The 20,336-nt window shown below is 36.6% G+C and overlaps 1 protein-coding gene across 3 annotated transcripts in view; it reads right to left on the reverse strand.

Annotated features, from left to right (window-relative positions):
* Window positions 1-6,118: 6,118 nt before the first annotated feature.
* The window catches only part of ADGRL4 (adhesion G protein-coupled receptor L4), a 109,918-nt gene continuing 95,700 nt past the window's right edge, over window positions 6,119-20,336 (reverse strand). Inside the window, exons 14-16 of one of the 3 annotated variants that reach the window (XM_004758130.3) lie at window positions 9,753-9,844; window positions 8,270-8,438; window positions 6,119-7,525 (exon numbers count right to left, since the gene is read on the reverse strand). In XM_004758130.3, coding sequence (XP_004758187.1) covers window positions 7,463-7,525; window positions 8,270-8,438; window positions 9,753-9,844 — 324 coding nt within the window. In that variant the 3' untranslated portion in view covers window positions 6,119-7,462. The remainder of the gene's footprint in view (window positions 7,526-8,269; window positions 8,439-9,752; window positions 9,845-20,336) is intronic. The other 2 variants (XM_013059204.2, XM_013059205.2) reach the window with 2 other exon arrangements.

The raw sequence follows: 20,336 nt of genomic DNA on the forward strand, positions 1-20,336 counted from the left end.
TTTCCTTGCTGTTTGAGAAATAACTTGCTGATAAATCAATACCAGGAACATCCTTATTATGTACAAGAGATTTGGGTCTATTTTGATCAGTTCAGTTTTACCAGTGAATGTTACCACCTACCTACACCTGTTGTGGGCACCCAGTAGGTCCACAATCAATAGTTATTCCTGCAGGTTAGAACAATAAGAGCCAGTCCTTCAATGTCACCTGCTGTGCGCTGAGCAATGGAGTTAATGATCTTCCGTTTATTAAGTGATGTGATACTCACAGCAATTATAAGGCAGGTACTATTATCTGTTTCAAAGCCAGGGCTGGCCCTAGCTTGCCTGCAATCCCGGCTCACCAGAGCTAGAGGTGGAATTCTAGCCCTGGAGACCTGAGCTGACAGACGGCGGAGTCTGGTTCCCGTCTCTGCTTCACTGTCCTGCTTCTTTGAGAGTTAAGTCCTAAGATGTGAGAGGTGGCTGTTTAGGGATACCTTCCTTTAGGAGCATCTGAGAAGGAATCAAATTGAGGGAGCATTTCAGTGGTTGGCAGAGGAACTTGATGGCCCTTGAGGAACAAGCAACAGGGCTGTTTTGAATAATTACTTTCCCCACTCAGGTCACATGAGGTCTGGCGGAGAAGCCTCCTGCGTAAGATTGAGGGAGAGATGTAGTTGGCATGATTGCCGAGCAGGTGGAAGTGACAGAGTAAATGACCTCAAGAGAACAGTGCCATGTTCCAGGAGCCAGGATGCACAGAAAACCAGAAGAATTTTCGGGTAATTTGAACAATATTTGCAGGGATGGCAGCACATGTTTCTTTCTTCGCAGCAGGCAGCAGTAGGGGGGAGTCCTTTTTAGGGCTCTGTTCTTATCACCTAAAACTTCCAAAGCTTAACTGACTGCCAGGATAATTAGCCCTCCTGCATACGGAGGTTCTTTTAGATCCACTTCTGATACATTAAGGAAAAGAAAGAAAATAATCATTTTCAGGTTGAACAGCCTGGCCCTTAGATTCTGATATATGACAAATAGCAGCCCAATAGGAAACAAATCCACATTTCTTAAGGACAATTTGGAAAGAGGCCCATTATTTTTTCCCTTATTTTTGAGTGCATTAAAATGTAATATACATTATAGATTTTATTATTTACCGTGTCTCCACGTGAGGGGTCGGAATTAGAATCATGGTTTGTGGGCGCCAGAAGAGATCTATTGCAGCTAAAGGAGCCCTCTCATTTTATAGTTAAGTGTAACTACCATACAAGCCTGTGATGTGTAACATCTGAATGAAAGACCAAGTAAAATGTTCTCTACTTGCAGATTGCCTACTGATCTTTTTTTTTTTTAAGATTTTATTTATTTACATACTTGTCAGAGAGGGAGAGAGAGCTCAAGCAGGCAGAGAGACAGGCAGAGTCAGAGAGAACAGGCTCCCCAATGAGCAAGGAGCCCAATGCGGGACTTGATCCCAGGACCCTGGGGTCATGACCTGAACTGAAGGCAGTGGCTTAACCGACTGAGCCACCCAGGCATCCCTTGCCTACTGATCTTAATGCTTGCTCCAGCCTTCAGTCTCGGGTAAATAATTCAAATCCTCTTCACTTAAAATACTCAAGACTTGTGGATCTCAAATCCATGGTATGGCTTCCCTGGATACTTTCAAGAAGTAACAAGAAAGCTCTACATCAAAGAAAGGTAAGTTATAGTGTTTTGTCTTCTCAGCATGAACCCATGTGTACCATAGGAACATAGGAAAAAGATAGCATTTGGTATTTCTGACAATAAAACCGAGCTATATGGCACACAGTATCTTTCCTAGTGAAAGATACTGAAGTCTTCTAGTGTATATTACTGCATTAATCTAAATTGCATATCAGCTATGCAAATTATGGTCCATCCCCAATATGGAATACTACTCCACTAAAAAGTACGAGTGAGCTATATCTTTCAGCTTTCCAAGTGAGAAAAAAACAGGTAGGAAAGAGGTGTTTATAATGTAATCTATTAATGATTTGAACATGAGAACATAAACAGGAAGAACAGTATGAAGAATACATAACAGGTAATTAAAATGAATTGCCTAGCTGAGGATGTGAATCAGGACAAGAGAAATAAATGTGCAAGAGATGGCAACCAAGCAAAGAGAAAAGAAAACAAACATTATATCTTAAATCATGTGATATGCATGTATTTCATATTGTATATGCATGTAGAAAAGATCTGTCAACATCCCATGTTAAAAAAGCATGTCGTTCCCAAGAGAACATAATTTTAAAAGGAATACTGTCCTCCTACTATATGAGTTTGTGGCCATGGAATGGTAGAACTTCCTATCTGAGGTGTGAGCCAGTCCCTGAGTTCCCATGGGGGAGCACAAGGAACTGGGGCTTTCACTTTGAACACTGAATTTGCAATTTTCTAGCCGTGTGACATTGCATGTATTTCACACTGAAAAATGAGGATAGAATTGCATATGTTACTGTGAGGATTAAATGAAATCATGTAATGTAATAATTGAAATCTCTGTCAACTTTCAGGAAATAATCTTCTCCCCCCTCCTTTAAATGCCTTTTCTAATTTATTTCTCATATATATGTAATCAAAACCCTAAAAGTTTTAAGTTTGAACACTAGTGCTGTGTTATCTTGTATACTCTCTCTGTGCTATAGCTGTGGTAGGTTGGGGAAATAGTAAGGACCAAATTGATCAGAGAAGCTTCGTAGAGGGAGGTTTTGAATGATGGGTAGAATTTGCATGGGAGAAGACTTTCCAGGTAAAGGAAACACCTGAACAATGGGTACTTTTTCTGGATCCATAATTTATGTCTTCTTCAAAGATTTTATGTTGGAGAAATTAGAGAATGATGTTAATATATAGAAAAGACTCCTACTGGGGCGCCTGGGTGGCTCAGTGGATTAAGCCGCTGCCTTCGGCTCAGGTCATGATCTCAGGGTCCTGGGATCGAGTCCCACATCGGGCTCTCTGCTCGGCGGGGAGCCTGCTTCCCTTCCTCTCTCTCTCTGCCTGCCTCTCTGTCTACTTGTGATCTCTCTCTGTCAAATAAATAAATAAAAATCTTTAAAAAAATTAAAAAAAAAAAAAAAAAGAAAAGACTCCTACTGTGTAAGGCATCGAAGATAGGTATGATAAGTTAAATTGAGTGCGTAGAAAATCAAGAAATGCAGAGTTATTGTCTAGTTTTAGGGCAGTGGCATTGAATTAAAAGGGACTGAAGAAATGATGTTATCAAATTAGTAAGTACCGTTGTTGTTGATTCCTAGCATGCAGATGTGGAGTATTTGCTGATAGATTTTTAAATACTTTTTCTAATTATTATATTTTGTGTAAATATATTTTTATATATTCATACTGCCTGTAAATATATTTTCACAGTGTAATCAATCAAGCAACACTTTTTTTTTAATTAGGGGATTATTATGTCCAGTTAATAGGAAAATTTTTTTTCAAGATTTTATTTATTTATTTGAAAGAGGGAAATCACTAGACAGAGAGGCAGGCAGAGAGAGAGAGAGGGAAGCAGGCTCCCTGCTGAGCAGAGAGCCTGATGCAGGACTCGATCTCAGGACCCTGAGATCATGACTTGAGCCGAAGGCAGTGGCTTAACCCACTGAGCCACCCAGACGCCCCAATAGGAAGTTTTTACAGGGAGTTTATCTTATACTTCTTTGGTATCCATCCTTCTCATTGTTTGAGGCCAACCTTAAAGTATTGAATTCTTTGATTGGATCTCTTGAGAGCCTATAATCTCTTCTCATCCCTATTTATTTATCAAGAAAAAATGAGTTTATAAATTAATATAACAGCATTTGTGATTCGTTTTAGGGTTGGAGGAGATTGAGCCTAAAATCCTAATATTTGTCTCCCGATCAAATAAGGAAGTGAGCCGTACATAAGGAATAACAGCCACATGGAAAATAAATCACTACTTTATTAGTGGTTTTCTAAGCTCCTTACAAATCCTCAAAGGTCTTTCCTGGAAAAACTGAGTTGCAGTCAGAGGCTACAGTGGTAGCCTAATTCCTCTGTGTGCTATACTTCACCAGATGGAGATTGCTAGATCATCTCTTCCACTGAACTCCCTAACAGAGACAAGCACAGAGGGCTTTCCCTGAGAAATCCAGTTCACTGAATGGGTTTCCAGTGTGGAATACCTAAAGCAAAAGCCAGGCTGTTCAGAAGATCTGGACTCTCCTGTCAGTCGCATGATCAGAAGGCAGCAGAAAGCAGTAAGATTAATTCGGAAACAAAAAAGAGAAAAGGTAACTGTCATTAATGAATAAAACTAGGTATAAAGAATATCCTGAGAATGGCCTAAATAATTGCAATACTTAGTGACGAATGTTAAAAATAGGTTAAGTGCAGATAAAATGGTGACACAGACATGGAAGTGATTAATTCCTGTGTGAGTCCAGGAAGGCTTCATAGAGAAAGACACATTAGGGGTGGCTAAATGTTTGTCAGGGTAATGAGGGTAACAAGAAGGAAATTCCAGGAATTGGGAGTTTGGTAAACCATGGTAAGTTTTGAGAAAGAGAAACAGTTTAGTGGAATGGAAGACATGTTCACAGGGAAAAGGTGAAAACTGAGGGAGGTATGCAGATATGAGAAGATCTGAAATCCATTACTGGAGGAGGGTATCAAGAAGACTTGACATCTGGTTGATTCGCAAACTAAACCTCAGAAATTAGAGGCTCCTCACCTCTTCACAGTCCTTGGAATGTGTGTACTGCTTGTCTTCACTGCTTCCAGAAGCTGCCCCAACATTGCAGCCTTGAGATAGGAATGTGGTGTTGAGATTATCTGGATGGTACATGTGGCTAAATCCAGGTAGGGCCTCTATATAGACTTAAGATTTGGTGGGTGAGTGCGGAGATCTACTCATTTGTGGCCATCCAAGACAAATCTCATAAGACACATTTTTGTGCTTTGAACCTGCCACCTCCCTGTCTGGAGTGGCCTGCCTCTTTCTTTGGCCTCTCCCTGTCCTCCACACATGGGGGACATTTTCAGAATATACCCAGGAGGCTCCCAAGAAGATTATGAACTGCATGCTAAAGAATACAAGCTCTGGCCAATGATATCCAGAGTTAAGGTTTGCCCTAATGGTATGAGTAGTTGTTTATCTCTAAAGATGATATTACATATTTCCATAATATTTTCTATGGTAGCTATAATTATAAAAAATTATCAATAAGCTTATGAAAAATTATCAACAAATTTGGTGGCTTTAGATGATATACATTTATTAATCTGACAGTCCAAAAGTTAGAAGTTCAAAATAGGTCTTCCTGGGCCAAAATAAAAGTATCAGCATGGCCGACTTCCTTTTAGAGGCTCTAAGGAAAAATTCCTGGCCTTTTCCAGCTTCTAGAAGCTGCCAGCATTCCTTGGCTTGTGGACTGCTTCTGTCTTCAAAGCCAGAAAAGGCTGGTCAAAATGTCTCAGGCTGTATCACCCTGATATGTTCCCTTTTCTCCCTCCCTCCCTCCCCTCTTCATCTGTAAGTTCCTTTGTGATGACCTTGGATCTGCCCAGATAATCCAGGATAATCTCCACATGTCATGGTCAGCTGATTAGCAACCCCTAATGTAACCAACCTCTTTATGTAGCCTAACAATAGTGGTTACAGATGCTGAAGAGTAGGGTGTGGAAGTGTAGGGAGAGGTGTTATTCTGCCTACCATACATCATTTGTATATATCAATTAAGCAGATTAGTTTTTCAATAACACTTTTTTTTTAAAGATTTTATTTATTTATTTGACACAGAGAGCGATCACAAGCAGGAAGAGAGGCAGGCAGAGAGAAAGGGGGAAGCAGGCTCCCTGCTGAGCAGAGAGACTGATACGGAACTCAATCCCAGGACCCTGTGACCATGACCTAAGCCGAAGGCAGAGGCTTTAACCCACTGAGCCACCCAGGCACCCCTCAATATCACATTCTTATAACACTGTTCTATAATGACAATAATAATAATGGGTCATAGGCTTAGTGTATGAGAGATCAGAAGATATAATGAAAATTTATCATGGAGTCTCTAAAGATGTGTAAGACATATTGTCAGGTAGCTCATCTTTCTTGAGAAAACGTCTCAGCAGAGCAGTAGCTGTATTCATTTAGATAACATTTTATTTGTTAGAGCAAGTTTTGACAGACTTCATTTTAACAGCCGGAGAAATTAATTTAAAATCACAACATTTAGTGTATTGGCAAACTTCTACAGGTACGTGCAGACAATTACATATTTTTGAAATAAAATAACTGCTTCTACATTCTAATGAGAAGATTTGAGGATAGATAGAAGCCATACATTTAAGCAGATATGCTTTAATAGATAGTAGAAAACTGTCAGAAAATAGATCCACTGTGACCATTTCTACAGTTCTCAGTGATTTCTTTGTTATAAATAACATTTTTAAATGTGTACTTTTCTGAACAGAAAAAAATAGCAATTCACTTTCTGAATACTTTCATATTTACAATGCCCTTTTAAAAATAGTAAGTTAAAAGGGAATATTGTGATGTGAGCTATAACTTTTCTAAAATTAAAAGAAATAAAGAAATCAAATATACTAGCCTAATGAGATAACAATATTTTTCACTAACTGAAAGATTATAGGCCAGAATTCTTGAGCTTTATATACACTATTTTTACATTTACAGCCATGAACAATATTCTAATTTGAAACATTTATGTATAACTGATTAAGAATATGAAGTCATAATCCATGAAATAAGTATAAAACAGCATATACCTCATAATGTTAACCTAAAAAACAGAACATAATTGTCATTTCATTTATGAACTTTTGTGTCTTCTTTAGAAAATTAGGAAAGAAAATGGATATAACAAATATAAATCTAAGTTGTTTTGATAGAAATTTAAGTTCAGAACAATTCACACAATGGTAAGATGTGTTCATTGAATTATTTTACCTATAATTTCTCATTTATTTTACAAAAAACCAAGTTTACTCATTGTTATAATAGCCATTTCCTTTTTCCTGCTTTACATTCTGCCCCTTCATTCTCTCATATTCCACTTTCTGTAACAGAGCTCATTACCAAGGTGATAGGAGACTAGTTTCAAAAGCAACATGAGTCACAAAAATATCAAGCTAGTGGTTTCCTTCAGGACATTCATATATTTCTTGTGCTAGAAAGAAAACCTTTCCTTGGGCGCAGTGATATCACTCCTGAGAAACCAATTACTTTTCATATATCTGTAATACTATTTTGACATAACTATGTCGTGGAGAAGAGCAAACTCTAGGTATATGGTACATAAGTACGGTATCTTATCTGCAGTTCCTACACTGTAAACAGAAAAACTGATTTAAAATAGTTGATTATCTAGTAATTAATAACTGGACAATTGGTTCAAGTCATTTTTATACATTGGCCATCCACAGCCTGGCTTTTTTATGTGTGGCAATTATCCATAGTTCTCTCTTTTTATCTTAAGCATCCGAAACAACAAGGGACATTTTTGAACAATCTATAGTATTCTTCTTGGATCTAAAAAAAAAGAAAGAAAAAAAGGAAATGTTAAATTTAATTGCAACAACCGCATCAAATTATTTTCAAATCACATTAATTGTTATATTTGGTTTTCAAAAGTGTTTTCTTTTTTTAAATTTAATTTAATTTTTTCAGTGTTCCAAGATTCATTGTTCATGCACCACACCCAGTGCTCCATGCACTACGTGCCCTCCTTAATACCCACCACTAGGCTCACCCATCCCCCACTCCTCTCCCCTCCAAAACCCTCAGTTTGTTTCTCAGACTCCACAGTCTCTCATGGTTCGTCTTCCCCTCCGATTTCTCCCAATTCACTTTTCCTTTCCTTCTCCTAGTGTCCTCCATGTTATTCCTTATGCTCCACTAGTAAGTGAAACCATATGATAATTGACTCTCTGCTTGATTTATTGCACTCAGCATAATCTCCTCCAGTCCCATCCATGCTGATTCAAAAGTATTGTTTTCTCATCATCTGTCAGAATATGCTCAAATTAATAGATGCTATGTTTATATTCCTAAAAACAAGTTTTGTTTGAAAGCCTATTTCCATATGAAAAGCTAGGGGATCTGATTACTTTGATAATAAAGTATACTGCATTGAGACTACAGAAGGACTCACCATAAATCCATGAGAATAAGAGTTTTTATCAATTTGGTAACTGATGCTACATGAATATGCTGTAGGGTTGGCCAAAATTAAAAAAACAAACAAATGAACAAATATAAAATAAAACTGCTTACTTTTCTAGATAAGACACACAGGAATAAGAAAATGAACATCCCTTGGAAGGCATTGCTGACAGTGAAGAGGTAAGCTGTTACTACTGATGCGTGCACAACATGGAGGACCCCAAAGATCCAGGTGGTGCCAAGAAGGAATAGGAGAGCAAGGGCTCCCCTTGCACAAGACCTAGAATATAATTGAAATGTTTCAACACATATATTCAACACACCCCTAAACTCCAATTATGTGAGAAAAGAGTTGTTGGTATAATGAAGAAATCTACAAAGACCACAAGGGATTTTGAAACTGACAAATTATTCTAGCTTCAGGAGATGGGCTTCTGGGTATGTTACTGCCCCGGGGTGGGGATGTGCATCCAAAATGAAAGCAAATTTATTAAAATATGGTACTTTTCAAGGAATTTCCTTAATCCTAAAATATTTTTATCTGTTGTACTGCAGTGTATGTGCTTTGATTTCAAATCAAATGTTGCAATAATTCCTGAAGATAAGACATATATCTGTTAGGAGGTATTTTCCCTAAGAAACCTTGGAAATTATACCACGTGGACTTGGGTCAGTACGTGTACACGACATCAAAGGAAACTTCTGCTTTCCTTTCAGGTTTAGACAAGAAAGGATAAGAGATAAAACTAGATTTTTTTTCACTGTTGCAATACAGTTACCTCAAAATAAATTCATATCAGAATACTGTTTTCTTAAAAATTTTTAAGAAACATGTATTTTCAACTTATTGCCTATGACTTTGGTCAAGCAATATTCGCTCCTGGTCACTGAGGACACTGCTTTGAAAATGAGGCAACGAATGATTATTTTCTCATTCTTCGTCTAATCATTCCATACTGCAGAAGATGTTTAAGCAGTGTACCTCAGAAAATGAGTCATTTTCAACTTTATTAAAACCATCACACTACATGAAGCTATGAATGTGAGGGATAAAAGAAAGTAATCGATCAAACATTTGCTAAATCCGAACTATAAATCTTGTGCGAGGTATTGAAACTACAGGAGTGTTTCCAAGCAACACAAACGTTAGTGGTTTCTAATGTTCCCTATAGTACACTTCAGTTTTTCCTGAACAAACCATTTTCAAGGTCTCAATAAATCAGTTTTAAAGAGAGGGTTGAAGGAAAAATCATGGCAGCATGCAAACGAGGAGTCACAAGAAAGAAACACAGTTACTAAGCTCCGAGGAATGTTTTCCAAAGAAAATCACTAAGGCCTATTTTTGCCCTAAATCACAACCATCATCTTTTCTTTCAAAGGGGATTATGTTGGAAAAGATTGCTTTACTTACCATTTAATCTGTGGTGATTACAATCTTATTAAATATATTAAATGCTATTTAACAATAAGTATTTTAGATATGGCATAAGAAAGTATAAAAATAATTTTAAAAACAGTCCTTTCAAGAATTATTTGTGCCTTAAGTTACCAAAGCTTTTAACTACTTAAGAAATAGAGTTAAAGAGACCTTTACCTTATGTTCTCATAGCAACTAACTTCTGGTTTCAACCCTGCAGTGTGACGAAAAACTTTATATATGATAAATCCAAAAGCCAAGAGATTAACCTGAGGAAATAAATGAATTTCAAAGAAGAGATAGTTTTCATAGTCAATTAGATACATATGAAGGAAGTAAATAAATACAAAAGATTTAAAATAAGATAGAAACTAGAAAACAGTGGGATTTTTATGTATATTATTAAGTACAAACTCTCTGGTAGATTTCAGGAAGCAAATCTGTGGCTGATCTTTATGATAGCACTGAAAATTGTTAGTACAAATGGTAGTACAATTTGCCAGATATTTTAAACACCCTGTTCCAGAAACTTCTTCAGATGTACGATCACGTCTACAGATTGATGACTATCATCGGCTGCCAATTACAGATTCATAGACTTATTAAGTTAAATGTTGGTTTGAAAAACTTTGTGAACATTTGAAAAATCAAATTTTGTTCATTAAATTATATGTTGCTTCGAGGAGAAGTGTTAGTGATAATTGTGTCAACCTTTAAAAAATTAAACTGGAAAAAGAATATTCAGAGAAATTAGAAAATCCAACCAAACACCTTCAATTTCTATTCCTAGAAAGTGTTTTGAGTGTACTTTCTTTTGTATGGTTCACCTAGCTGTGTCTCCTAATATTTATGCTCAGATTTCCTTTCCCTAGATTGAACCTCAGAAACTTTCAAAATATTAATCACTGAAATAAATGTTTGTTTGACGGTATATACTTTTTATTAAACATTTATCATTCTAGTATTTATATTTCTTATTATGGGCTAAGTAAAGTACATACAATTTCCACTTTTTTTAAAGTGACTGCATTATGAAAAGTCTCCTCTTTTCCTATATTTTTGGAAAACCTAAACTCATATTTGTAGTGCCAGAAGATTAAGTCAAAAGTATATTTTAAATGTATATTTATTTAATCTGAGCATACTAATAATTAATATCAAATATTATAAAAATTTGTAGATTGATCTTTTATTGAATATTTTATTAATCCAAATAGATTTTTTCTAAAGCCATTTTGCAATAATAGCAAAGTGCAATAATTTAATTTTTACCTAATTCTTACACTAGTATTTCAAAAGCTTATAGTTAAAAAAAATTGTTTTTTTCCTTCTGTATTTTAAGGAGTTTTATGTAGCTTCTCAAAATTTATTAATTACTGGGTGCACCTGGGTGGCTCAGTGGGTTAAAGCCTCTGCCTTCGACTCAGGTCATGATCCCAGGATCCTGGGATCGAGCCCCGCATCAGGCTCTCTGCTCAGTGGGGAGCCTGCTTCCTCCTCTCTCTCTGCCTGTCTCTCTGCCTACTTGTGATTTCTGTCTGTCAAATAAATAAAATAAAATCCTTAAAAAAAAAATTTACTAATTACTATTTAAAAAGCAGTATGAAAGAACGGGTCAGATAATTTCATGTTGTCACTTCTCCATGGAGAAGTCCTTGAGAGAATATCTTAAAGGGATAAGGGTCTATTCCCTTCTTCCTGCTTTCAAATGTCCATCACTTGAATGATATGATTAATTAATTCTAATTACAGTAATTCTTCCATACAAAGGAAAGACTTCAGCAATTGCAGAGGGGAGAGAAAGTATATTAAAAGTGATTGAATTGATAGTTTCACCTTATCTTAGGCTCAAGTAACTAACTGAAATTATAATTTAATATTTAATTTTATAAGGAGTTTTTACTTATGAAAGGAGAATACATAGTATATTCTAGGTTTTTATAGCTACAGCTTCTTTAAATAAATTTGGAAACAACAATTTTATTTAATTTTATAAATAGGTATATATATATATTTTAAAATAATAAAAGTATTAAAGTTGGTTACTATGAAAAATATATGTCAAATTATTGGTTTGAACATTTGCAAATAATTTTAATGAAGTATTTATATTGAATTTGTTATCTCAGCAAGAATTATGAGATAACTGTAACAAAAAAATTGTTCTCTAGATGCATAATTTTTCCATGTGACTGACTGTAATATTAAATTTTCTTATACTCTTCAATAAAACAGGTTTGAAAAATAGTTGTTCATACTGCTGTGTCTTCTCAGAAGTCCATAAACATTTGAAATGCTGTTCCACATCATAAGCTAAAATAGCGAAGAACAGCAATGGAACATTCCCTACGGGTGATACAGTTCTGGAAAGTACATTTTTCTGTACAATAGGGAGAAAGAATGTTTACATTCTTATAAAAACCAGGTGCTGTTGGACAAGTAGGAGACTTACTCCATAATCTCATACTTTCCACATTATAAGAGAAACAGATTAAAATACTTTTATCAAAAAGGTGTTATGGTTCTATGTAATAAAAAATCACAGATATATTGATTTTATTATCCATATTCATTGGTACTAATATAAATATATGAAGCTTCTTATATGTATTCTAAACATTTTATAAAGGGTCCAATTCTCTGGTATAGTAGTAAGGAGTGGGTATCTATTAATGAACACAAGAGGCATTATCTTTTGTTCTCATAAAATTATTAAGAAAATATATAGTAAACGTTGACATAAATACTTACAAATCTACAAACTGTGATAAATGTTATCAAGTCACAAATTTGGATTATTTGAATAGACAAAATGAGGGTGGGTTAGAAGGGTTCAGGAGGTGCTTCTCTTAGGATTTAGTATTTAAACCAAGACCCGATAAATTATAATGGATTAGCAGATCAAAGGATCCACGAGGCTTGAGAGAATTGAGGACAGTGCAGATCTTGAAGGAATTAGCAAAAGTAGCCAGGGTGGGGGCGACAAAGGGAGAGGTAGTATGAGAAGAGGTGAGTGAAATAGACAGGAATGAGAATATTACTTGGATTTTCTCTCAAATGCAAAGGATTTTAATTTATTCTTTCATTCAAGAACTTACATACTTGAGCCTTTTCCTTAAGGCACTTAAGGAAATGGGATGAAAAAATAATTATATATATATATATATATATATATATATATATATATATATGGAAGAGATGACCAGTCAATCCATCAGCAAGTCAAACACTATTCAATAAGTGCCCAGGGATTGTTTGCAAAGAGCAAAAGAACACAGGAAATGACACCCTCACATGTGATTTCTAAGCCAGCCTCTAATGACCAGTAAAGCCAAAGGAGAGCAACCCAGAGAAAGTAAGTGATTACTCAGTATATCATCAGTCATTGGACCTATCTCTGCACAGTCACTTCTTGGGTGATCAGACCTAAAGGCTCAAAATATTACCCTTACACCCTATCTGACTGCTTCACTAAGTCTAATAGGCATCAGGAATTGAACGTGTCAAAAAATCCAAAAAATCAGCTGCTGTTCTTCCCCCTAAAGAACTTATTTTTGCTTCAATTTTTCCCACCTCAAAAAAAAAAAATAAATAAAAGCTATCTCATCCTCCTAGCAGATCAGCCTCATTCATCAGAAACCCTTCACCTCCACCTTTAAAACATTCTCAGAAGAGGACTACCACTTACTGTCTTCACAGTGCCTATCCCGGGAGAAGCCACATTGCGCCTCACCTGAGCTATTGCAAAACCGCTAATTGGTCTCTCTGCTTCCATCTTTGCCCTCCTACTATCTGTACTCGTTACAGCAGTCAGATGGATCCCTTTAAAATGTAAGTCAGACCATGTCTCTATTCAGAACCCTCCAATGGCTTCCCACAGCACTCAGAGTTAAACCTAAAGATCGCATGATGACCTCTGGGTCAGAAATGATTTTGTTCTCACTATGCTTCTTCTCTCTAGTCCTACTTCTCTCTCCTTTGGTTACGTCACTACGTCACTACATCACTACGTTCACATTGGATTCTCTGTCCTTCCTCCAGCCCACCAGCAAGCCCTAGGGCTCTCCATATTCCCAAGGCTATTCCCTCACCACCTCTGTTTAAATGCCACCTTATCTACATACTTGCCTCCTGCTGTATGTTTATTAAAAACCGAAACCCAAATGATAAAATCAGAGCTGAGTTCAATTCTATGGCAATAGAGATGATGATGGTATTCTTTTTTTTTTTTTAAAGACTTTTATTTATTTATTTGACAGACAGAAAACACAAGTAGGCAGAGAGGCAGGCAGAGAGAGAGGAGGAAGCAGGCTCCCCGCTGAGCAGAGAGCCTGATGCGGGGCTCGATCCCAGGATCCTGGGATCATGACCTGAGTCGAAGGCAGAGGCTTTAACCCACTGAGCCACCCAGGCGCCCCAGATGATGGGGCACCTGTTTTGGACAGTTATTGTTTTGGACAGTGCAAATTCTATATGCAAACATGATCTTTCCTTGCCTGAATCATTGAAACATGGAGAAAAAAAATTCTCCTTGACCAAACTATAGTCAGCCTCAACCTTGGGCTTCAGTGCCCTTCCTTGAAGAATTCAGTTTTAGCAAGCATCTTGCTAAGTCAGCTTAGAGAGAAACCTACCACTCTTGATATCCAGTCATTTTCAATATCTAATTAAGTTCCTCATCCCCCACCCTTGATATCTGATCACACTGGCCTGCCTCTCAGCAAGAGTCCTGTTAAAGTAAATTTAGCAAGAATTCTCACAACCCTTGCCATCTGCTCTTAGTAATTTTCCACTCATTCCCCTCCCCACACCACACAAACTGATCCTGGTCTGTAAATCCCCAGCTGGCTTTATTGTATTCAGAGTTGAGCTGAATTTCTCTCACCTATTGTAATAGTTTTGACACCTATCACAGTAGTCCTGAAAAAAGTCTTCCTTACCATTTTAGCAAGTGTCAGAATAGTTCTTTTCTTTAATAAAACTCAGAGCCAAATGCAACATCATAATATCCAGCAAATTTAGGGTAACCGGAAACACTTGTATTTGCAGCTTTTACACTACCTGTATTCTCTCTATCTATAAATACATAAGCTACTTTAAACCCTTCTTTATATAGAGTGAAAAACCTTGAATAATCAGTATCACCCAAAGGCACATGACTTTATTTACTCAGAGGTGGGAATTAAGTTGAAACTCTGCATTTTATATGATATGGACAAGTATTTTCTGGAGGGGATATTATATGAACTAACTACAAATAGTCTAAGATAAGATAAAAACAGAAGCTCAAAACAAGATTATACAGAATTAAAAAGTATTTCTGATAATAAATGGTTTGCAATTATTCCAGAAGTCATGACTTTGAGGCTAGAGAAATATGTGCATTTTACGTTAAATAATTGGAAAGCTTCTACTAGCATTGTGTTTACTGGCAAGACTACCTTGGGGATAACTGACTTGAACACTTGAGCTTTTCTTTCAAATACAAGAAACCTCATTAATATGAACCTTAATTAAGGAAATGGTGCCTTTAAAATGATTCACACTTTTGCTTATTAATATTTAGCTATGTGTGCCGATTTTATCAGCTGTAGTTCCCTTATTATTTATCTCTAAATATTAGTGCCATGAAAGCACAGGGGCTAATTAATGACTTGCAAATTAACGAAGTCATTCGTTATCATTTTTGTTTCAATTTGAAAAAAAAGAAAAGATTAAGCTTGTCGATTAGGAGTCCTTAATACTTTTCTAGGAATAAGCAAGACAAGAAGGTTAGTGGCAAACATGAGAACTCTGAAATTCACTGTTGCACTTGAGTATCCAGAGAATGAAAACAGCTGTGTAGAAAAAAAAAAATCATTCAAGTTGTGAAAACTTAACCCTTGAGAGAAACTAGTATTTTAAATTTAAAATCCTTCCCCTGGGTTCATCTTAAGGAATATTTATCTATACAGAGATCTGTTTCTTACCTTCATTGATAGATGCAGTTGCTTCAAAGTCTGGCACACATTTTCTGATGTTTGACAGAGTGCATTAAAAATTTTTAAGTGCCTTATTTTTTAAAACAAGAAATTTAAATAGATAAGCTGGAGAGAGAGCAGGAGCTAATTCTGAAAGATTTAGACCTACAGGTACATTCGACCCAAGGGCTTCAATTTCAGACTTCAAAATGAATCATCCCAATCAGTCATTTTTCTTTTCTTAGTCTTTTTCTCAATAATTGATGAAGCCATCTATATGCTGATGTCAGATCTCACCAAAAAGAATGAGAAAATTTCTCTTACAGCACTTTTAGACCCATGCTTTAATTTTTCACATATATCAAATGGAGTCTGGTTCATTTAAGAATGCGTCATGATCACAAATACTATGTCCTTTCAAATAGTTTCATTACCTTTAGATTAACTGGCCTAGTTAATCCTCTTCTGCCATGGACAAAGGGTGGATTTCTCCTAGCCTACCAAGAGGGCATTACTCCCCTGCCCCCCACCAACAGTGACCCATTCTCAATCCCTAGATCCCTGCAGAGATGGCTCAGTAGTTTTCAGCTGAAGCTTTTAAAGTGAAAAGATATCATCTCTTAATTAAAGAAAAATATCTACTACTGACATTGGAATCAAGTTGAGTTTTGTCTTCATTCTGATTTTCTTCTACTGTTCTCAATTGGAATCACATCCTTAAATGCCTTACTTACAAGCTAATCCCATAGAGTATCAGAAAAAGTGGGGTATGTGCTGAGCAAAAAAAGTCCCTCTTCCAAGAAAACAGGCACAAGTAAAATGTGGAACCTGTGAATACAGCAAAAGGAATGGTGCAGATAGAATAAGGTTATGGACTTGAAGATAAAGAAGTTATTTTGGATTATTCTGTTGGGCCCAATGTGAGATGTGAGCCCTTAGAAATGAAAGAGAACCACAGCAGTGAGGTACTAAAGAGGAGGAGGCAGAAGGGGAGGCCAGAGAGAACTGAAGACAAAGGGGGTCATCAGGTCAGGCAGGAAATACGGGAGGCCCCTACAAATTGAGACTGACCCCTGTCCAACAGCCAGCAAGGAAATAAATTGCATGGCACTAAATTTGGCCAACAACCTAAATAAGTGTGGAAACAAATTCTCCCCTGGAGACTCCAGAATGGCCTTAATTTTAGCCTACTGAGATTCGAAGCAGAAGAGACAGCTAAACCACACTGTACCCAGACTTCTGACTGCCAGAACTGTGAAATTACAGATTTGTTGTTATAAGCCACCAAATTTGTGATAATTTGTTATGATAGCAACAGAAAACTAATGCAAAGTAAAAGACATGTAAATATAAAATATAAATTGTATTTATATATATATATATATATGAAATACCCTATAATTAGTGTTTCTTATATTTTAAATAAAAACTTAAAATCTAGTTTAAAAGAAAACCTAATTTTTTAGTAACTCATATTTATTATTGACATTCTAGATATTTGGTGCATAATTGATCATTTAAAAACTTATTTGTGGATTCTGTTTCTGTGTCTTTTAAAGAAATCACAAATTATAACTAGTATAGGACTGGCTCTTCAGTAAGTCATAAACACAGTTTGGACTTTCAAGGACCTGTCACATTTTCCTCTGTATAATGCACACCTTTATAGGCCCTTCTTGTAGGGTTGCTTCATTAACAAGTAAAAATACAGGTTGCCAGTTACATTTAAATTCAGATAGACAGTAACTAACTTTTGACTCTAAGTATCTCCCACACAATATATGGGGCAAACTTAAAAACTGATTTGCTGTTTATCTGACATTCAAATTACTTGGGCATCCTGTGTTTTGTATGGTAACCAAAACGTCATAGTTTTCAAATTATTTTCACATCTGAGCCTTTTTGTAATCTGAGGACACTGTCTTCTTAGGAGAAAACCCCAAGGACATCACCCTCTCCACATATCTCAAAGGAAGAGATCAGATGCTGCAATTGGTGTGGAACCTGGACATGTGTGTGTGTGCAGAGACTGACAAAACATCCTAATAGTGTATAGTGCATGAAAGCACATATCAAAGGTTTGAGACCAGTAACAAATACACCCAGGCTAGGCAGGACTCCTTCCCCTTAGAAACCCCTTGGTGTGCATCGTGAAGCTATGCTGGAAGGCAATGGATTAGACCAGCCTCTGTTAAAAAACAAAAACAAAAACAAAAACAACAAACCCCCACCTCAAAAAAACATCCAAAAAACTTTTGTTAATAAACTAATAACTAGAATTAAAATTTCCAAAGCTTAGATGTGAAATTGCATTACTATAAATTTAGTGCAAACTCTCCAAAATTATGACACCATGGTATTTGTTGACCTGTTGTCAGAATCGTGGAGTGGAGTCAGTTTGCCCCCACGGACATCTACATGACGCAGCTAGGAAGCATCTTTTTCCAAACATCATGAGCCTCATCTTATTCCATTCACATTCCTGAGGCTCAGGGTCCAGCAGCCTGGGGAGTGTCTACAGACCTAAGAGCTACTCCTCAGCTCGGGTTATTCACGCTTGGCCCAGAAGAGAGGAGAGCAGAGAGAGAGAGGAGTGCCGTCTCTAATGCTAGGAGGAAGATATTAAGAGTAATGTGAGGGACGCCTGGGTGGCTCAGTTGGTTAAGCAGCTGCCTTCGGCTCAGGTCATGATCCCAGCATCCTGGGATCGAGTCCCACATTGGGCTCCTTGCTTGGCAGGGAGCCTGCTTCTCCCTCTGCCTCTGCCTGCCATTCTGTCTGCCTGTGCTTGCTCTCTCTCCCTCTCTCTCTCTCTGATAAATAAATAAAATCTTAAAAAAAAAAAAAAAGAGTAATGTGAAACATGCTGAAACAGCTGAAACAATCTGAAAACATAATAAATATAAATAAATAACCTAAACAGTTTCTAAATGTGATCAGACAACAGCATCCAACAGTATCCTCAGAACATCTGAGATATTAACAGCATTCTCAGTATAATACTTTCAGGTTTATACTTTAGAAGATAACAGTGCTTTTCCACCAAGCATTGACTGCTGGGGTAGAGAACTGGAAGAATGGTTGTTCTGGGATAAAATAGCATTTTGCAGGTAGTTAAAAACTACTGTAACATTGAGATGGGAGCCAATGACCAAAACACTTATGGAACATTTTCTTTGTGTTGGACATTGTGGTAAGTGTTCTTAATTTTTAATTCATTTCATCCTCACACCAACTTTATGGGGTAATTCCTCTTCTTATCATTATCATCATCCTCATTACTGATTTCACAATAATGGCAACAGAGGCATAGAGAGGTTACATAATGTGCCCAAGGTGACATGTTTAGGAAGTATCAGAGAGAAGATTCATACCTAGTAGACAGGTTCTAGAGGATATGTCCCCCTTTAAAAAAAAAAAATTATTTGTTTATTTGACAGAGAGAAAGAGTGAGAGAAAGCACAAGAAGGGCGAGTGGGAAAAGGAGAGGAAGAATCAGGCTCCCCACTGAGCAGGAAGCCCTACGTGGGCCTTGATCCCAGGACCCTGGGGTCATGACCTGAGCTAAAGGCAGAGGCTTAATTGACTGAGCCACCCAGATGCCCCAGGATACATCCTTAAGCACATTATAAAACTACCAAATGATAGATGAAGTGCCAGTAAAGAAAAGTTCATTTGACATCTAAAATTCCATGAACTTAACTGCTTAGACATTTACTATATTATCTGCTAATAGTTGCTTCACTTTAGAAATGGTTTAAAGTAGAAGATGGTTAAACGTAGAAGAGTAAAACACTAATGAATAGTGATATGGCTAGCTGTTTGGCATCAATGTGTTCCTTGAACTTAGTCAAGACCCGAGTGGCGAAGGCCTTGTAAACAGTAGCATTTGGTGTGTAATGCAAGTGATCCCCTAATGGAGACAGCTATCTTCACTGTTCTCTGTGGTCAAAGTTCTAAGAATGTGATAGTCTTCCTATGCTGGTGAACAACAGAATTGTCTTCCTTTAGAATTCAGATATGGTTGATGGGTTTGTGTTAGTGGTAAAGTAGAATGCCTTAAAATCATCTACTGGGGTACAGGGGGAACACATTAGAATTACCACTGACCTTTTTCCAAGGAAAAATAAAGGCTTTACTACTTAAAATACATATGATACTGGTGTTCTCACTTTTTCAATGTCATACAAAGCCACATGTCAGGAACAAGCCATTCAGTGGGATAATTATTTGTTCCTAAAGGTAGAGATGCTCACCCTTTTGTTATCTTATGGCTTACTCCAACATACTGCGAATGTGCCTGTTAAGTGGATTTTCAGGTCACATTATGTAGTTTTAATAAGGTAATGCTAACTAGGTAAAAAACTAAGACCCCAAATGTTTCCATGTGTTAAAATTAAACCTGATAATGGCTACATAAATGAGACAATGACAGAACTGATGTTTCCCTACCTCTAGAGTAAGTTATTTATTTGCTAGCCACACTGTAAGGTCATGCAAGTCGACCAAGTTAAAAAGTACATGAAGATCTAATCAGATTTGATAAAATGCTATTTAAAAATTCAAATTATTAAGAGGACTATTTGAAGTATGCATTTAGATCCACAGTTTTCAATCATATTTAAAGTCATTCATAATCAATTCAACACATCATTTCTCTAAAGTCAGTAATGCATTTTTAGCAGTCTCTTTTTAATGTTTTCTTAGAGTTTTAAAAAGTCATGTACATTGGAAAATAGCTTTGTTCTTCATGATGAAGTAAGTTAACCAAAATAATATTTGAAAAATAATGTGGCACAAA

The sequence above is a fragment of the Mustela putorius genome, unplaced genomic scaffold (genome assembly GCF_011764305.1).
Source record: "Mustela putorius furo isolate JIRA1106 unplaced genomic scaffold, ASM1176430v1.1 tig00003853_pilon_pilon_pilon, whole genome shotgun sequence".
Classification (NCBI taxonomy): Eukaryota; Metazoa; Chordata; class Mammalia; order Carnivora; family Mustelidae; genus Mustela; species Mustela putorius.